General features: G+C 42.5%; 2 protein-coding genes across 15 annotated transcripts in view; one reads left to right on the top strand and one right to left on the bottom strand.

The window, feature by feature from the left end:
• Positions 1-320: 320 nt before the first annotated feature.
• On the top strand, positions 321-3,581 carry dbx1a (developing brain homeobox 1a). The gene is made up of 4 exons (XM_067495581.1): positions 321-830; positions 943-1,044; positions 2,576-2,778; positions 2,902-3,581. The coding sequence occupies exons 1-4, from the start codon at positions 464-466 to the stop codon at positions 3,193-3,195; spliced, it is 966 nt and encodes a 321-aa protein (XP_067351682.1). The 5' UTR covers positions 321-463; the 3' UTR covers positions 3,196-3,581.
• A 70-nt stretch (positions 3,582-3,651) lies between these two features.
• Positions 3,652-13,059, bottom strand: part of nav2a (neuron navigator 2a) — a 174,336-nt gene continuing 164,928 nt past the window's right edge. For all 14 annotated transcript variants that reach the window (XM_067495572.1, XM_067495579.1, XM_067495574.1 and 11 more), the window contains 13 exons: positions 12,277-12,449; positions 11,747-11,900; positions 11,073-11,259; positions 10,865-10,965; positions 10,664-10,759; positions 10,260-10,437; positions 9,841-10,076; positions 9,316-9,467; positions 7,985-8,056; positions 7,687-7,883; positions 7,475-7,593; positions 6,504-6,704; positions 3,652-6,173 (listed from right to left, as the gene is read on the bottom strand). In XM_067495572.1, coding sequence (XP_067351673.1) covers positions 6,048-6,173; positions 6,504-6,704; positions 7,475-7,593; positions 7,687-7,883; positions 7,985-8,056; positions 9,316-9,467; positions 9,841-10,076; positions 10,260-10,437; positions 10,664-10,759; positions 10,865-10,965; positions 11,073-11,259; positions 11,747-11,900; positions 12,277-12,449 — 1,992 coding nt within the window. In that variant the 3' untranslated portion in view covers positions 3,652-6,047. The remainder of the gene's footprint in view (positions 6,174-6,503; positions 6,705-7,474; positions 7,594-7,686; positions 7,884-7,984; positions 8,057-9,315; positions 9,468-9,840; positions 10,077-10,259; positions 10,438-10,663; positions 10,760-10,864; positions 10,966-11,072; positions 11,260-11,746; positions 11,901-12,276; positions 12,450-13,059) is intronic.

Here is a 13,059-nt window from a genome sequence, read left to right as displayed (position 1 = left end):
AAATCTATTTCATTAAAAGCGGCTACTCATTAAGAGTCCTCTTTAAAGGCGGCATCTGTAAAGATTGCTCTTTAATTAGGCCGCTTGCCTCTGGCAAACAAAAGAAATTGAAAAGAAAGTGGTCAACATGCAAAATTGATGACTGGGTCCCTTTTGTCGTGGTTACATTGTGTGTTGCTAGCTTATGAAGTCTAATGCAATCATAAATTGCGTCCTCTGACCAATCAGCGGGCCTGGGGATGCAGCATGAAAGCGACCCATGTGGAGAACTTTTTTGAGCCCCATTGTTGAGGCTGTCAGCCCTGAGAGGAGGGCCAGGGGTGGGGGGGCAGGCTGCTATATAACTCGTCTCCCCAGAGTGAGGAAACCAGAGGACTTAGCAGCCATTCAAACGACTGGTTCTCCCCTGGCTGACACAAGGAGTATTTCAGATTTCACACACTGACTTTTTTAAGCCGGGACCATGATGATCCCAAGCGTCATTGCGCCTCCTGCCCTCTACCCCGGGCTCTACAGGCCCGCTGCAGCTCTGCCGCTCCACCAGACTCTGCCCTCCGCCTTCCCGAACCACTCCAGCTTTCTAGTGGAGGACTTGCTGCGGATAAGCCGCCCTGCCGCCTTCATTACTCGGACTGTCCCGTCAGCGAGCGCCTCCCTGACAACCGCCACCACCACTGTGTCCTTCAGTGGCGCGCACGCAGAGCGCGCGGTGGCTACGACCGCGGTTACGCGCGAATCGTGCTCACCGAAAACGTCAGTGCCGAGCAGCAAGGACCCAACTTTTCTCAAGTTTGGAGTCAGCGCCATTCTCGCACCTTCACCAAAGACCGGTGAGTAGCTAGACAGCGTCCACCGTGTTTCCATAGTCTGCAAAGTGTGTTCCTTTACATTTCACTTCTCACCCTGGGGAATGATTTTTAACATGCATCATGTTCTCCACAGCGTCCTCACACCCTATAGTCCACAGCCTGCACTCCAAGACCTTCCCTGTCCCCTGCTTTGACGGAACCTTTCATCCCATATTCAGGACGCCTTATTTACCAGGTAGGCGCAACTTTTTCTCATTACAGCTTTAGCTATTCGCCTGTTTTTAGCCTTTAGAAATGTCTCCAAACTAATCGCATATAAATGTAAAAGGCTTTCACCCCTGTCACATATTTTAACGGCAGGGGAAACAGAAAAGGGACAAACAGCCAGAAAAAAAGAAATCACTGTCCTATTAACGATGACCGCTGGCTCTGCCCCAACCCGGACCAACCCACCCACCCCCTAATTAACCAATTATCCCAAATCGTCACGCTCTAAATTTGAGGCGGGATGGCGAGTTATCGTCCCCCCTGCTTCCCATTGGGGGGCGTTTTGGCATTTCCCTGGCTCCGCGTTTTCCCACAGCGTCCGGGGGGCCACTGGGCCGCTGTGGCGGGCAACAAAGCCTTCAGCACCGTGACCAATTTGGTCAGCTCCCACCGGGCGAACCACCCACACACCCCTGAGAGTGACTTTTACCAGGCGGGCCAAAGGCGTGAACCAGTCATGCACTAATTTCCCTATTAGGCGCTATTGAGAGTTTTCAATATTCTCACAAGACCACATAGCGCGTCGTTGTTCCCGATTCTGCTGTGGCCACAGGGCAGGAAGTCCCAGCAGCAGTGTGCAGAGGGGAAAGGTGTTTTGCACGGCGGGATTTGAAGTAAAGCGATTTTTCCCCCCTCAAAAGCCCAAGTACAGCCAAAATGTCCCAGCTGGGGAAAGTTTTTCTCTCCGTGCCGCACGCCCCGATATCACTGACCTCAAATTTTCACTCTCTCTGGGCCCTAAACGTTCCTCTTTTTTTTTTTTTCAACCGGGCCAATCAACGAGCTGGAATAAAGAATAATCTCCTGGAAAAGTCTATAAAGTCGCTAGTCCGTTCTTTCATTCCAACAAATCATAATGGGGATAGAGCCTTTTCATGAGCTCAGCTGAATGCCCCAACAAAACAACGCCAGGGTGCTGAATAGCTTTTCGTGTTCATTTAATGAAAATGATTCGAGGGCACGAAGAAGAAAAAAAGCGCCGTTCCCCTCCACTCTTCACTCCCCCCTCTGGGCATCAGTATTCTGGTATGCAGTTGTGTTTAGTTTGAAAGTGTAAATCTCCCTTTGTTGCCATAATATATGGCCTTCGCCGCCTGTCCAGAGTCTTTTCTACGTTAGTTCATTACTACACAATTACCGTTCACGGTTTATTAACTCCTCTATCCGCCCTCACAGGGTTCCTTAAAGGATACGCTACCTCTTTACCATACCAATGCGTTGGGGACCGGCCAATGTGCTAATTAGTCACCTCGTGCCATTTCACTCAAAACAGAGACGTACTGCACAGACTAAAAACGGGAAAACGTCCAATTATAAGCGCTTGGAGAGAAATCCTTATTTTCATATGGAGCCTCCTGATGTCCCGAGTGGTTCAGTGTTCAGATTCATAAAGCAGACCTGTGATTCTCTTATTCTAGCTTTATGATATGCTATAAGAATAGTTTTGTGGGAAGATGTGACAAAGCAGCGTTAACAAATGCCAATTTCTCTTCTTATAGCATCTTCATCGGTTGTTCCTATCCCCGGGACTTTTTCATGGCCTCTAGCCGCCAGAGGAAAACCCCGGAGAGGGATGCTGAGGAGGGCGGTGTTCTCCGATGTGCAGCGCAAGGCCTTGGAGAAAATGTTCCAGAAACAGAAATACATCAGCAAGCCCGACAGGAAGAAACTCGCCTCAAAACTGGGCCTGAAAGACTCACAGGTAAAAGTTCAGTGACGCTCACATGGGTTTAAAATGTGCAGAATTTGACACTTAGGCGCAGTTTACTCCTCTCCACGTGACGCAGACCCATTGTAAACGCTCCATTTTCTCCCCGGCCTGCAGGTGAAAATCTGGTTCCAGAACCGGCGCATGAAGTGGAGGAACTCCAAAGAGCGAGAGCTGCTGTCGTCCGGTGGCTGCCGTGAGCAGACGCTGCCCACGAAAGCGAACCCGCACCCGGACCTCAGTGACGTGGGCAAGAAGTCCTCAGCGGAGGAGGAAGACGAGGAGGAGCAGGAAGAGGAGTTCGGAGGAGAGAGAAGGAGCGCTGCAGGCTCCAGAATCTCCTCTCCCTCTCTCTCCGGTAAGCACTCGGACTTCTCAGAGTCAGATGAAGAAGAAATAACAGTATCTTAATTTATTTAAAAAAGCAAATATAGAGATTTAACCCACGTTTTCTTTTCTATAAGACTCTGACCACATTTGTAAAAGTCCATAAATGCCACTGTTTAAAAAAACAAAACTTTTGCTCAACTTTGTTGTTTTGTCAGTGCATGCTGACTGTACAGGATCTGCTTCTGAGACACAGGTTGCTGTTTTGCACAGCTTTGTTCAATTGTACAGTATTTTGTACAATTTTGTATGGAATTTTTATGCCAAGTTATTGAGTTGCTTTTGCCTTGTCCTTGAATAGAGTTGTTTATTAAAAATGTAGCTATTTCGTTAATAATTTATATGAAGTTGTTTAATAAGTATGTTGTATAATGCGCTGTATATATGTTCATTTCACACTTTTTGTATAAATACCAAATAAATGTGTAAACAATTGTAAGTAAAAAGTTTCTTATTTAAAAATACTCTGACAAAGTTAAATCATAAATAATCATTATTTTTATTGAATCACAATAACTTAAGACTAGTACAGTGATATCAGATTTAATTGTCTCAGTCCTGGACAGACCAGTAACGGATCACTCTGCTCTGACTTAAAGAGACTGTACACAAAATACTCCTTTTCAAGTACTGTAACAAATCAGCTAGAAAAAGTCATCAAAATGCTGCAAGATAAACTATTTACAATGTTATGTTACATATAAAAATGCAAATAGCAAAGAAGGCTAAACATTCATTGGAGTTTGTGAGTAATAAACAGACAGGTCAAATGCTTCAAGGACATCCATTCCTCTCAGAGCAGGCTTTAAACCAGACACAGAAGCAGTCTCTTTGTGCTTACATGGACCATAGCAGGAGAGGTTCTATGGAATATACAGACACATGTATGGACAGACAGCATTGGCTACAAATGCCAGAAGTTTTCACCAGTCTGGTTCCGTGCTTTATGTCTCGGCAGTGCTGAAAACCTCACGTGGGACACACGCACATTCAGCTTTTGGCTTCCATTTGGAGAATACAATAATTGTTGCATAGGATCGGTGACAAAAACACTGAAAGCGATGGAAGTTGTGCTGAACTGAGTGACCCCTCCTTTAAACGTCTGTATGCCCTTCCCAGAAAGGAAGGCAGGCAGGGAGGTTTAACACAAAGGAAAAATACAATATACTTTATTTTTGAAGCCATAGAAATGATGTCAAAGTGTTTTAAATTATCGTTAAACCACATGTACCTTTAACCTCCCAATTAATTATATTACTATAAACAAAGCAGCATATACACTAGTTTTCACATAATTAGTTCAACATGTTTGCTATGACAGCTTGTTCATCACAAATCACATCATCAAAACTGACACTGAGCCTGTTGAGGGAGGATGCGAAATCAAATCCACGCATCCTCTTCAAACTTCGGATTCTGAGCACCTAAACACATCATTTTCTTTTCTGCTAGTCGTCCAAATATTTACACCAGCGTTGGGTCATACATGCATATACCGTAATTTGAAACTCAATACTACTACTCATCCACATCTCTTTAATCCCACGGCATTGGTGTTTGATATGATGAGAGGTCGACACCGCTCCTTGACAACCCAATGTACTTGAGGAGAGAGTCGACTTGGAGCCCTGTTAAGTTTACAGCCATTTAGACAAATAAAGAATCAGTTAATGCACATAGTCTGTTAGAAAAAAGTAAGGCATTGTTAGACTTCAGTCCAGCACCACAAGGTATTTGTGCTACAGCAGCCTGTAGGGGCCAATGTGCATGGAGTTCTCAAAGGATTATCAAGGGGTTAAAGAAAACAATTATGAGTATAAATCACATGGGAAGTAACTACACAGACAGAAAGGACATTGTCTCAAACATAGTAAAAGTTTAAAGGATGAATATCACCATGGTGAATGTTAATTTCCTTCCTGAAAGACTTTGTTGTTTGAGCTGGGACTTTTTGTACATTAGATTTTGTTCTTGTTTTGCTTGTAAGAACTAGCTGTACATAGAGTGGACAAGAAATGTTTTTATATTTACTCATTCATTAATATGTTGGTATTACAATTTAGCATGTTGAAACACCAGCTCTCACCCCTTTTCTTCATTAGGTGATTTGAAATTAAATTAAAAAAATGCAGCTATGTCTCAGTGACACTTTGACACAACAATGTGTAGAGTTTGGGATTTAAAATGAATGATTTCTTAGGACATTTTGGAAGTGAGAGCATGTTTCAGGACTCAGCATTCATTTTGGCTCAATTTATCCTTTAGCAATCACACAGGCAACTTCAGCTGCAGATGAGGGGAGGCATGAAGTGGCTGGTTGTTCATCCCTCCATCCCTCCATCCCTCCATCCAGCAGCCTCAGTGATGCTCCAGAAAAATGGCCCTATGTCGCCATCTGCAGGCAGCTCAGATACTCTGTGGTTGGGGAGGATCGGCCTGAGGAGCCATAGCTACTGGTGTGCTTTGGTGGAGGATGGAGGACGCCTGGCTGGTGTTCGTGTATGCTTATGGCTGGTGATGATGTAAGGATGATGCCTCACAAACAGTGTGTGCTTTTATTCTGTCTGTGTGAAGTAGATGACAAGCTCCTGACAGAGGAGCTACGGGCCACAGCGGTGACAAAAAATAAACAAAAAACAAAAAACGGAAAGACAGAACAAAACAGCACAGTGCAGTAGGAACGTTTGTTGCCCGTTTTTCTTAAATGTAAGTTTAACTCTGTTTTTCTTTCCTTTTTAAATTTGGGTTACCTGCACCCAAATTATTGTGGCTGCTTTTGTGGCATGAAGTTATTCTCTCAACAAGAAGTTTTCACAGAACAGTTCTCGCAAAAAGCTTCTCCTAAAAACTGTTGCCAGTGTTTACTTTTGACGGCATCACAAAGTTGACTCCAGTGACGAATCCAGGAAGTCGTCCTGGTGGCTGTTGCTGTTTGAGTCACTGTCGTAGCTCTGCGGGCTCGACGATGTTGCTGCCTCCTTTAGGCGCATCAGCATGTTCATCTGTTGGCAGAAACAGGTGTCAGCCTGATTGAGCTTTACAACACACGGGATGGAGGAAACACCGGTTCATGTTTGATTAAAATTTGTGGATCATTTTCTTTGACTCCACATTCCAGCTCTATAGAAGCTAAAAATCTGAGGAAGCTTAACAGAGGAAGCCAACTGCTGTTATTTAGACTGAACTTTTTTTCATCCTGTTTGTATTTTTCAAACAAAGGTAACTTATAAAATGTAGAAACTCAAAATTAGTGAGTGTTTGCACTTAAATGTCATGCCTCACTGTTTAAACTAGTAACTCTTCTTTGTGTGTGTTTGTTTTTTTTGGCTCACCAGTGGGTCTGCATCACTATCACTCTGTGGTGGCTCTTTCCTGATTCCTTCTCTTGGAGCAGAGAAACCATCAAACCCCACATCCTCTGGACGTAGCTGCAGCAGCGGGGGCCATTCAGATGGAGTTGGTGTGGCTGACCACGGGTAAGTGTCAATTACCCATGCAGCAGGGTCCTCCCACGCAGCCCTGCGGCCATACAACTACAACGACACAGAACGGACACTGAAACATACTAGAAGGTGCTCTGAGGCAGAGCTGGTGTTGTTTGTTGAACAGCTGAAGTTTGCTGGAGCCAGTTTGTTTGTGTGTTGTCTGAGGCACAGCTTGAGTAACATTTCTCTGCATCTAAAGTGTAGGTGCTAATCTGCACAGGCTGCATTATGAAGGAGAAAAACGACAGCAGGCAAAACTGAAAGCTGCTCTGATTTTGGAACCAAAATGGCATCTGAACAAATAATCCACAATTAATAAAAAAACAACTAGTAATACTGCATGCAATGTTTTTCAAGCCAAGATTAACAGAAGCCACCGTAAAAAAACTGTATTCCCACTTCAGCATCATTACATTATGGTTTCTGTTCTAAGCCTCTTGTCATACAAGCATCCCTTCACTCCCTGTGAGTTGTTGCATTAGCAGCTACTTAATTAAATCAGATGCTAATTACACACAGATTAGGAGAACAAATTGTATCCATTTCACTTTGATGAACATATGGCTGGTCCTGTGAGGTTAAATCTATTCTACTTATTACTCATTCTGCTTAATTCGGATGGAGGCTTCAAACATCCCCTCAGGATGCCAAAATCACTTTCTTTATTAGTTTTATCATAGTGTTACGTCTAAAAGATTTTTAAAATCCCCGATCACAAAGAAAAATCAAATCAGTTCTATGGCCAGCACCTGATCTGTACACCATGAATCCGACACAGCTTTGGACAGACTGTGTGTTTGTGTGTGTTTTTGTGTTACCTGCAGTCCCTCTCGTATGGCCTCCAGCATGTAGGGGATGATAGAGTAGTTCCAGAGGTCAGTGAACCAAACCCTTGACCCCTCTACGTCAATAGGACATGACAGGAAGAGACGAGGTCCTGCACACCACAAAGCACACAAATAAAACACCAGCTGTTCGCCCACTAACCTTTATGAAACAGTCCTTCTTCACTCATGTAAGGTTGCCTTACCGATGGTGACATCAGACGAGCTGTGTGTCTCCAGGAAGCGGTTAAGGTGGTGCCACACCCGTGGGATCCAGTCGACAATCTTTACTAGCTCCATGTTACGTGTTCTGCTGCTAATCTCCATCTCTATCAGTTTCCTCCTCAGGTAGCGACCAAGGAAGCCTTTCACTGGCTCCATGTGGTTGGCACACAGCACCCATCTGATCAGAGAGAACACAGGTATATGAGGACTCACAAATAGTAAAGTGTTCCCAAACACTGTTATCTTCTTTCAGCTGGGGGCAGGAGGAGAGGCGTTTACCTGAAGTTGTGATGAAGCTGCAAGTTGGGAGCAGATGACGTAGCTTGGCTCATGGTTCCAATGATGTATGGGCTGAAGAGAGAAACAAACACAAATTGCTATTGTGTCATCTGGTAACATTAGTCCCTTAAAGTTTTAAATAATGATTAATAAATCATATACAACCCCAATTTAAAAAAAGTTGGGATGATGTGTACAACGTAAATAAAAACAGAATGCAATGACTTGCAAATCTCATCAACCCATATTTTATTCATAATAGAACAAAAACAACATACCAGATGTTGAAACTGAGACATTTGGCAACAGGTCAGTAACATGACTGGGTATAAAAGGAGCATCTCAGAGAAGCATAGGATGGGAACATATGCTCCCATCCAGACAACATGTCTTTCAGGGAAGACCTTAGATATTTCATCAAGACAATGCTAAACCACATACTGCATCCATCACAACAGCATGGCTTCGCAGGAGAAGAGTCCTGGTGGTGAACTGACCTGCCTGCAATCCAGACCCTTCACTTTGGTATTTTGGTACATCATAAAATGAAAAATCCCGCAACAAAGGCGCAGGACTGTTGAGCAGCTAGAATCCTGCATTAGACAAGAATGGGACAACATTCCTTACCTAAAACTCTGGAAACCGGTCTCCTCACTTCCCAGATGTTTTATAGACAGTTGTTAAAAGAGGAGGGGATGCTACACAATGGTAAACAGCATTCTGTTCCAACTGCCATCAAATTCAAAATTAAATATTTTCCATGAAATGTTACAATTTCTCAGTTTCAACATCTGTTTATGTTGTTTATGTTCTATGCTTTATGAAATATGGCTTGATAAGATTTGCAAATCATTGCATTATGTTTTTATTTACGTTTTAGGTATCGTCCCAACTTTTTTTGAATTGGGCTTGTACAAGCAGAATATTAAAAGGGGTATATTTCAGTTTCATAATGGATCAGAGCCACCTACTAGAGGTTCAGATAGCTTCAGAAACCTCCTCCCACCACCACATATTTCCAGTGTTGTATACGGAAGTGGGTATTGAAACATTTCTGCACTTTTTGAAACTGACAATCACATTGTCTTTTTAATTTTACCTTCAAAAATACGTGTTTGAATTAGAACACATTTGATATAGATAGACCCTTCATCTTTACTGCCTTTACTCTCCTTTGCACTGTGTCAGATGCCCTGTATGCTGTCCTAGCAGGGCTACTCTTTCACAGATACCATTTGTTTTTTAACCATATTCATTCAAACATTCACTTTTAATATGAGTCTGCACATAAATGAATATGTGTATTTTAGCGTTTGTGTGCGTAATCTGACCAGTGCTGATAGTTGCAGTTGAAGAGTCCGTTGAAGATCTCTCCCAAGGAGCTGACGTGGTGCAGGTTGTCCAGAATGATCACCAGAGGACTCTCCACCCCTGGGACACCACTGCACTGTTCAGCTAAACCTGACAGGTACTGACGCAGCTCCTACACACACACACACACACACACACACACACACACACACACACACACACAGAGTGAGACCATTTAATGTTATTTTATTATTTATTTAATCTAAACATCTTTCTGATCTACATAAGCCAGGATGTTTAGATGACATAAGGTTTTGAGTTGTCCTGATTTGCTAAATTAATCACCTGTTACCTTAATCTTGCCATCCAGAACTAGTGTTAAAATGCTGTGCATTTATCTCATTTTAATGATTGTTAATTATTTCTATCTAATATATTTTGCAAAATGCAGCAGAGTGTCTTGTTATGTTGCAGTGCCTTTTCTAACAATAATCAACTTTTGGAAAAAAGATTTAAATACTAAAGAAGAATTTGAATGTGTTTACTTTGCTGGACTTGTGGTCCACGTTGAAAGTTACGACCGCTTGTGATGTCCATGGACGGCCCTCCAGCAGCAGCAGGTGTCGAGACAGCTGATTGGCCAAATAGGTCTTTCCTGTCCCACTGGGACCCGACAGAATGATGCGTCTGTGCTCCTTTAATAGGGAGACGTACCGCTGCAGCATCAGCTTTGGGATCAGAGAGTCGAACACCAGGGAGTCCACACTTTCACTATTTGCACCTGGATATTCACAGACACACACACAGACACACACACACACACTTTGTTTACCAACGAAGGGGACTTTTTCTATTCTTTTTCTCTCTGCTGTCAACAGACTGTTAAGGATGTAATAATGTATTAGACTTGACGTAGGAGCACAGCACGATCCTTTGTGCAATGAGGTTAGCAAAGCATCAGTACCTTTGAGCTGGATGCTGATGGTGTTGCTGTCTCCCACTAGGTAACCACAGGGCAGCAGCTCAGGTGTCTGGGCGGTGCTGGGGCTGCTGGGTCGGTGGATTTCCCCAATGTTGTATCCTTCCACACTGTCTGAGCTCAGTCCCAGCTGGCTTACTGGGTCCACATGGGTTATGTACTCCTGTTAGATGCAAAGTGTCAGCGTTTAATGAATGTAATGGTAAAATTTCTAAAAAGAAAACCAGCTAGAAATTTTTTTCTTGTTCTAATTGAACATGTTCTTAGTGCACAGAAGCATGTTTTGCTGTACTAGAAAACACGAACGCTAAGACTCAATAATTTCAAGATTACCAACATTGTTGGATTTTTTTCAAAAGCCTGCTTTAGTTATTCCTGATTAGCTTTACCTTGAAAAGTCGTCGGACCACTCCATCCAGAACGTCCCACTTGGTTTTTCCACTCACACCAATGCAACCAATCAGAAAATGACGAGACCGACCCTCCTGTGATAAAAGAACACAGCTGGTCTTAGATACCAAAAAGCCCACAGCTACAATAAAAAAATAAACCTTAAAAGATCTTTGAGTTGTAATTTTAACAGGTCTCACCTCTCCCCACTTTCTGTCTTCATCCAGGCTGACAACAATTTTTACATGTCTCCCCTCCTTCCTCATTCCAGCCTCTCCAACAGTATCATCTAGTAGCATGTCTGACAGAAGAGCACAGCAAAACAGATACGGTTTTTACATTTGTCACTACCAACATTTAAATCAGGTAGATCTGGAAAAAACAACAACAAATTTTTCAACTATTTACTCAGGCTGGTGGACTCGCTGGTGGTGAGGTTGAGGCTGTGCTGGGAGAGCCCTGGCCCTGGCCCTGTTATCTGGCTGTGTGTTTGAGGGAGAGGAGATGATGAGATGGAGACCTGGGAACCCGTCCTGCTGCCCTGATTCTCCAACTTAAGACGATCATTCTCTGCCTTCAGTTTCTCAATCTCTAGCTGTAGATACACAAAGATGAAGTTGGGTTAAAAGAACATGTAAAGGAATTAGCTGAATAACCTGTGTAAGGAATGTGTTTTGATACAAAACATTACTTTTATCTACTATATGTGCATCCATAGGGGATGCTGCTATAACCTTAATGTTATCATTCTAAAAATGACCGAGCTTTAATTAAAAGCTAAGATAGTAAGTACTTCAGGGTATTTATATTCTTTTTTGTTGGACATAAATGCAATTTGATTATTGTATCTAAAATGTTATACACTGGACACGTCAATATTTAATATATCCTATCTAATATTTTAATAATGTTTTCAATAGTACCACCCAGCACTTTATCAACTGTTTTTCCACAGCCTTGGCACACCGCTCCTGTTAATGTCAGTGCTGCAGATTATCAAACAGCTGTCAAAACTAAAAACCTACTGTGGGTTACGTGCAGCACCAGCTTTGATTTAGGTGTGTGTGTGTGCGTGTCCTGACCTGCATTCGGTTCATGGCCTCCCGAAGCTGGTCCAGCTGATGTGCAGAGCTGAGAGCCTCTAAGCGAATGTCAGTCAGCTTCATCTCCTTCTCTCTGAGCTCACTCCGCAGTTGCATCACTGTCTCTGCTTCACTGTCTAAACACTCAGACAATCTGTACAAATGCACACACATTCACAGACATTAGGATGATAAATGCTTCACAAAAATACAGACCACAGACAAAACAATGTGACATACAGTACGACTATGCACTATAACCAGCTGAAAAGTGATAAAAGTATTTAAATATAGAATTATATAAGCAAGTAAAGATGAGAGCAAAGATAAAATTCAGTTAATATGCAGAAACAAAAAACATTTCAATAAAAGACAATATGATTTTCCAGATCCAGAAATGACTTAATTTCATCGTCAGTGATCAGGTCTGAGTTTGATATTTTCTTCCTTTGTATGCAGAAAAAAAAATAATTTTCTACAAACTACATTCTACATTCCCAGTAGGAGAGTAGTAGCAGTGGCATACGTACAGAGTGTTGGAGTGTGTATTCCTGAGCAAGTGGCTGGTGGCTGTGGTACCATTGTGGGGTAATTTGGGGGAAGATGGCAATGACGAGTCAGTCATCTCCTCAATGTCAGAGTGAGAGGAGGCCGACTTGGGAGATTTCTTCTTGCTGAAGGCTTGTTTGAAGGAGCTTCGCAGCTACAGGTAGAAAACAGAAAAAGGAGAGTAGCTAGTGAGAAGGTGAAGGACATTCTCCTGAAAACACACGAGTGAGAGGGAGGAAAGGAGTGTGCCAGGGAAAGTGGGGGGTAAAAAGCTATGAAAAAGTGCATGTGACTCAGGGGGAGACAGGGAATTATGACTTGAGCTAAAGCTCTAAACAGACACACAGTGTAGTGTGTCAGGTCTTTTTCAGAATGCAATTACATGTCATTTTATACTTTATAAATAGAATATCAAGAGAAATTAGATTTTAGTATCTGTCTTAATGTCCATTTCTTTCACTTTGTAGAACTGAAACATCTCGTAGGCTTTGCTCTTAGTTTAGCTCTATAAAAACAATGTTTTTGGTGAAAATCATTGTTATATTGAAACTACTAAGCAAATACTTACTTTTTCATAGGAAACGTCTCAAAATCTGTTTAATATTCATTATATTACTTTAGCAAAAGTTTTGTGTTTAAAGGAGAATTCCACTGGGAATTCCACACTTAGCTGAAGATACAAAGACACATCTGTAAGCTGTAGCCTTTACATATATCTTTTCCTAGCTTCCATTAGAATTTATTAAATAAGTGTGGCAACTTCA

Source organism: Channa argus, chromosome 2 (genome assembly GCF_033026475.1).
Source record: "Channa argus isolate prfri chromosome 2, Channa argus male v1.0, whole genome shotgun sequence".
Lineage (NCBI taxonomy): Eukaryota > Metazoa > Chordata > Actinopteri > Anabantiformes > Channidae > Channa > Channa argus.
Note: the sequence above shows the minus strand (reverse complement) of the source record. Positions and strands in the feature narration are given on the sequence as shown.

What these genes read in the sequence shown, in the direction of transcription:
- dbx1a (XM_067495581.1), top strand. Translation starts at nt 464, where the DNA reads ATGATGATCCCAAGCGTCATTGCGCCTCCTGCCCTCTACCCCGGGCTC. An exon ending in CGCACCTTCACCAAAGACCG is followed by an intron (nt 831 to 942) that starts GTGAGTAGCTAG and finishes TGTTCTCCACAG; the next exon opens with CGTCCTCACACCCTATAGTC. An exon ending in TGGGCCTGAAAGACTCACAG is followed by an intron (nt 2,779 to 2,901) that starts GTAAAAGTTCAG and finishes CCCGGCCTGCAG; the next exon opens with GTGAAAATCTGGTTCCAGAA.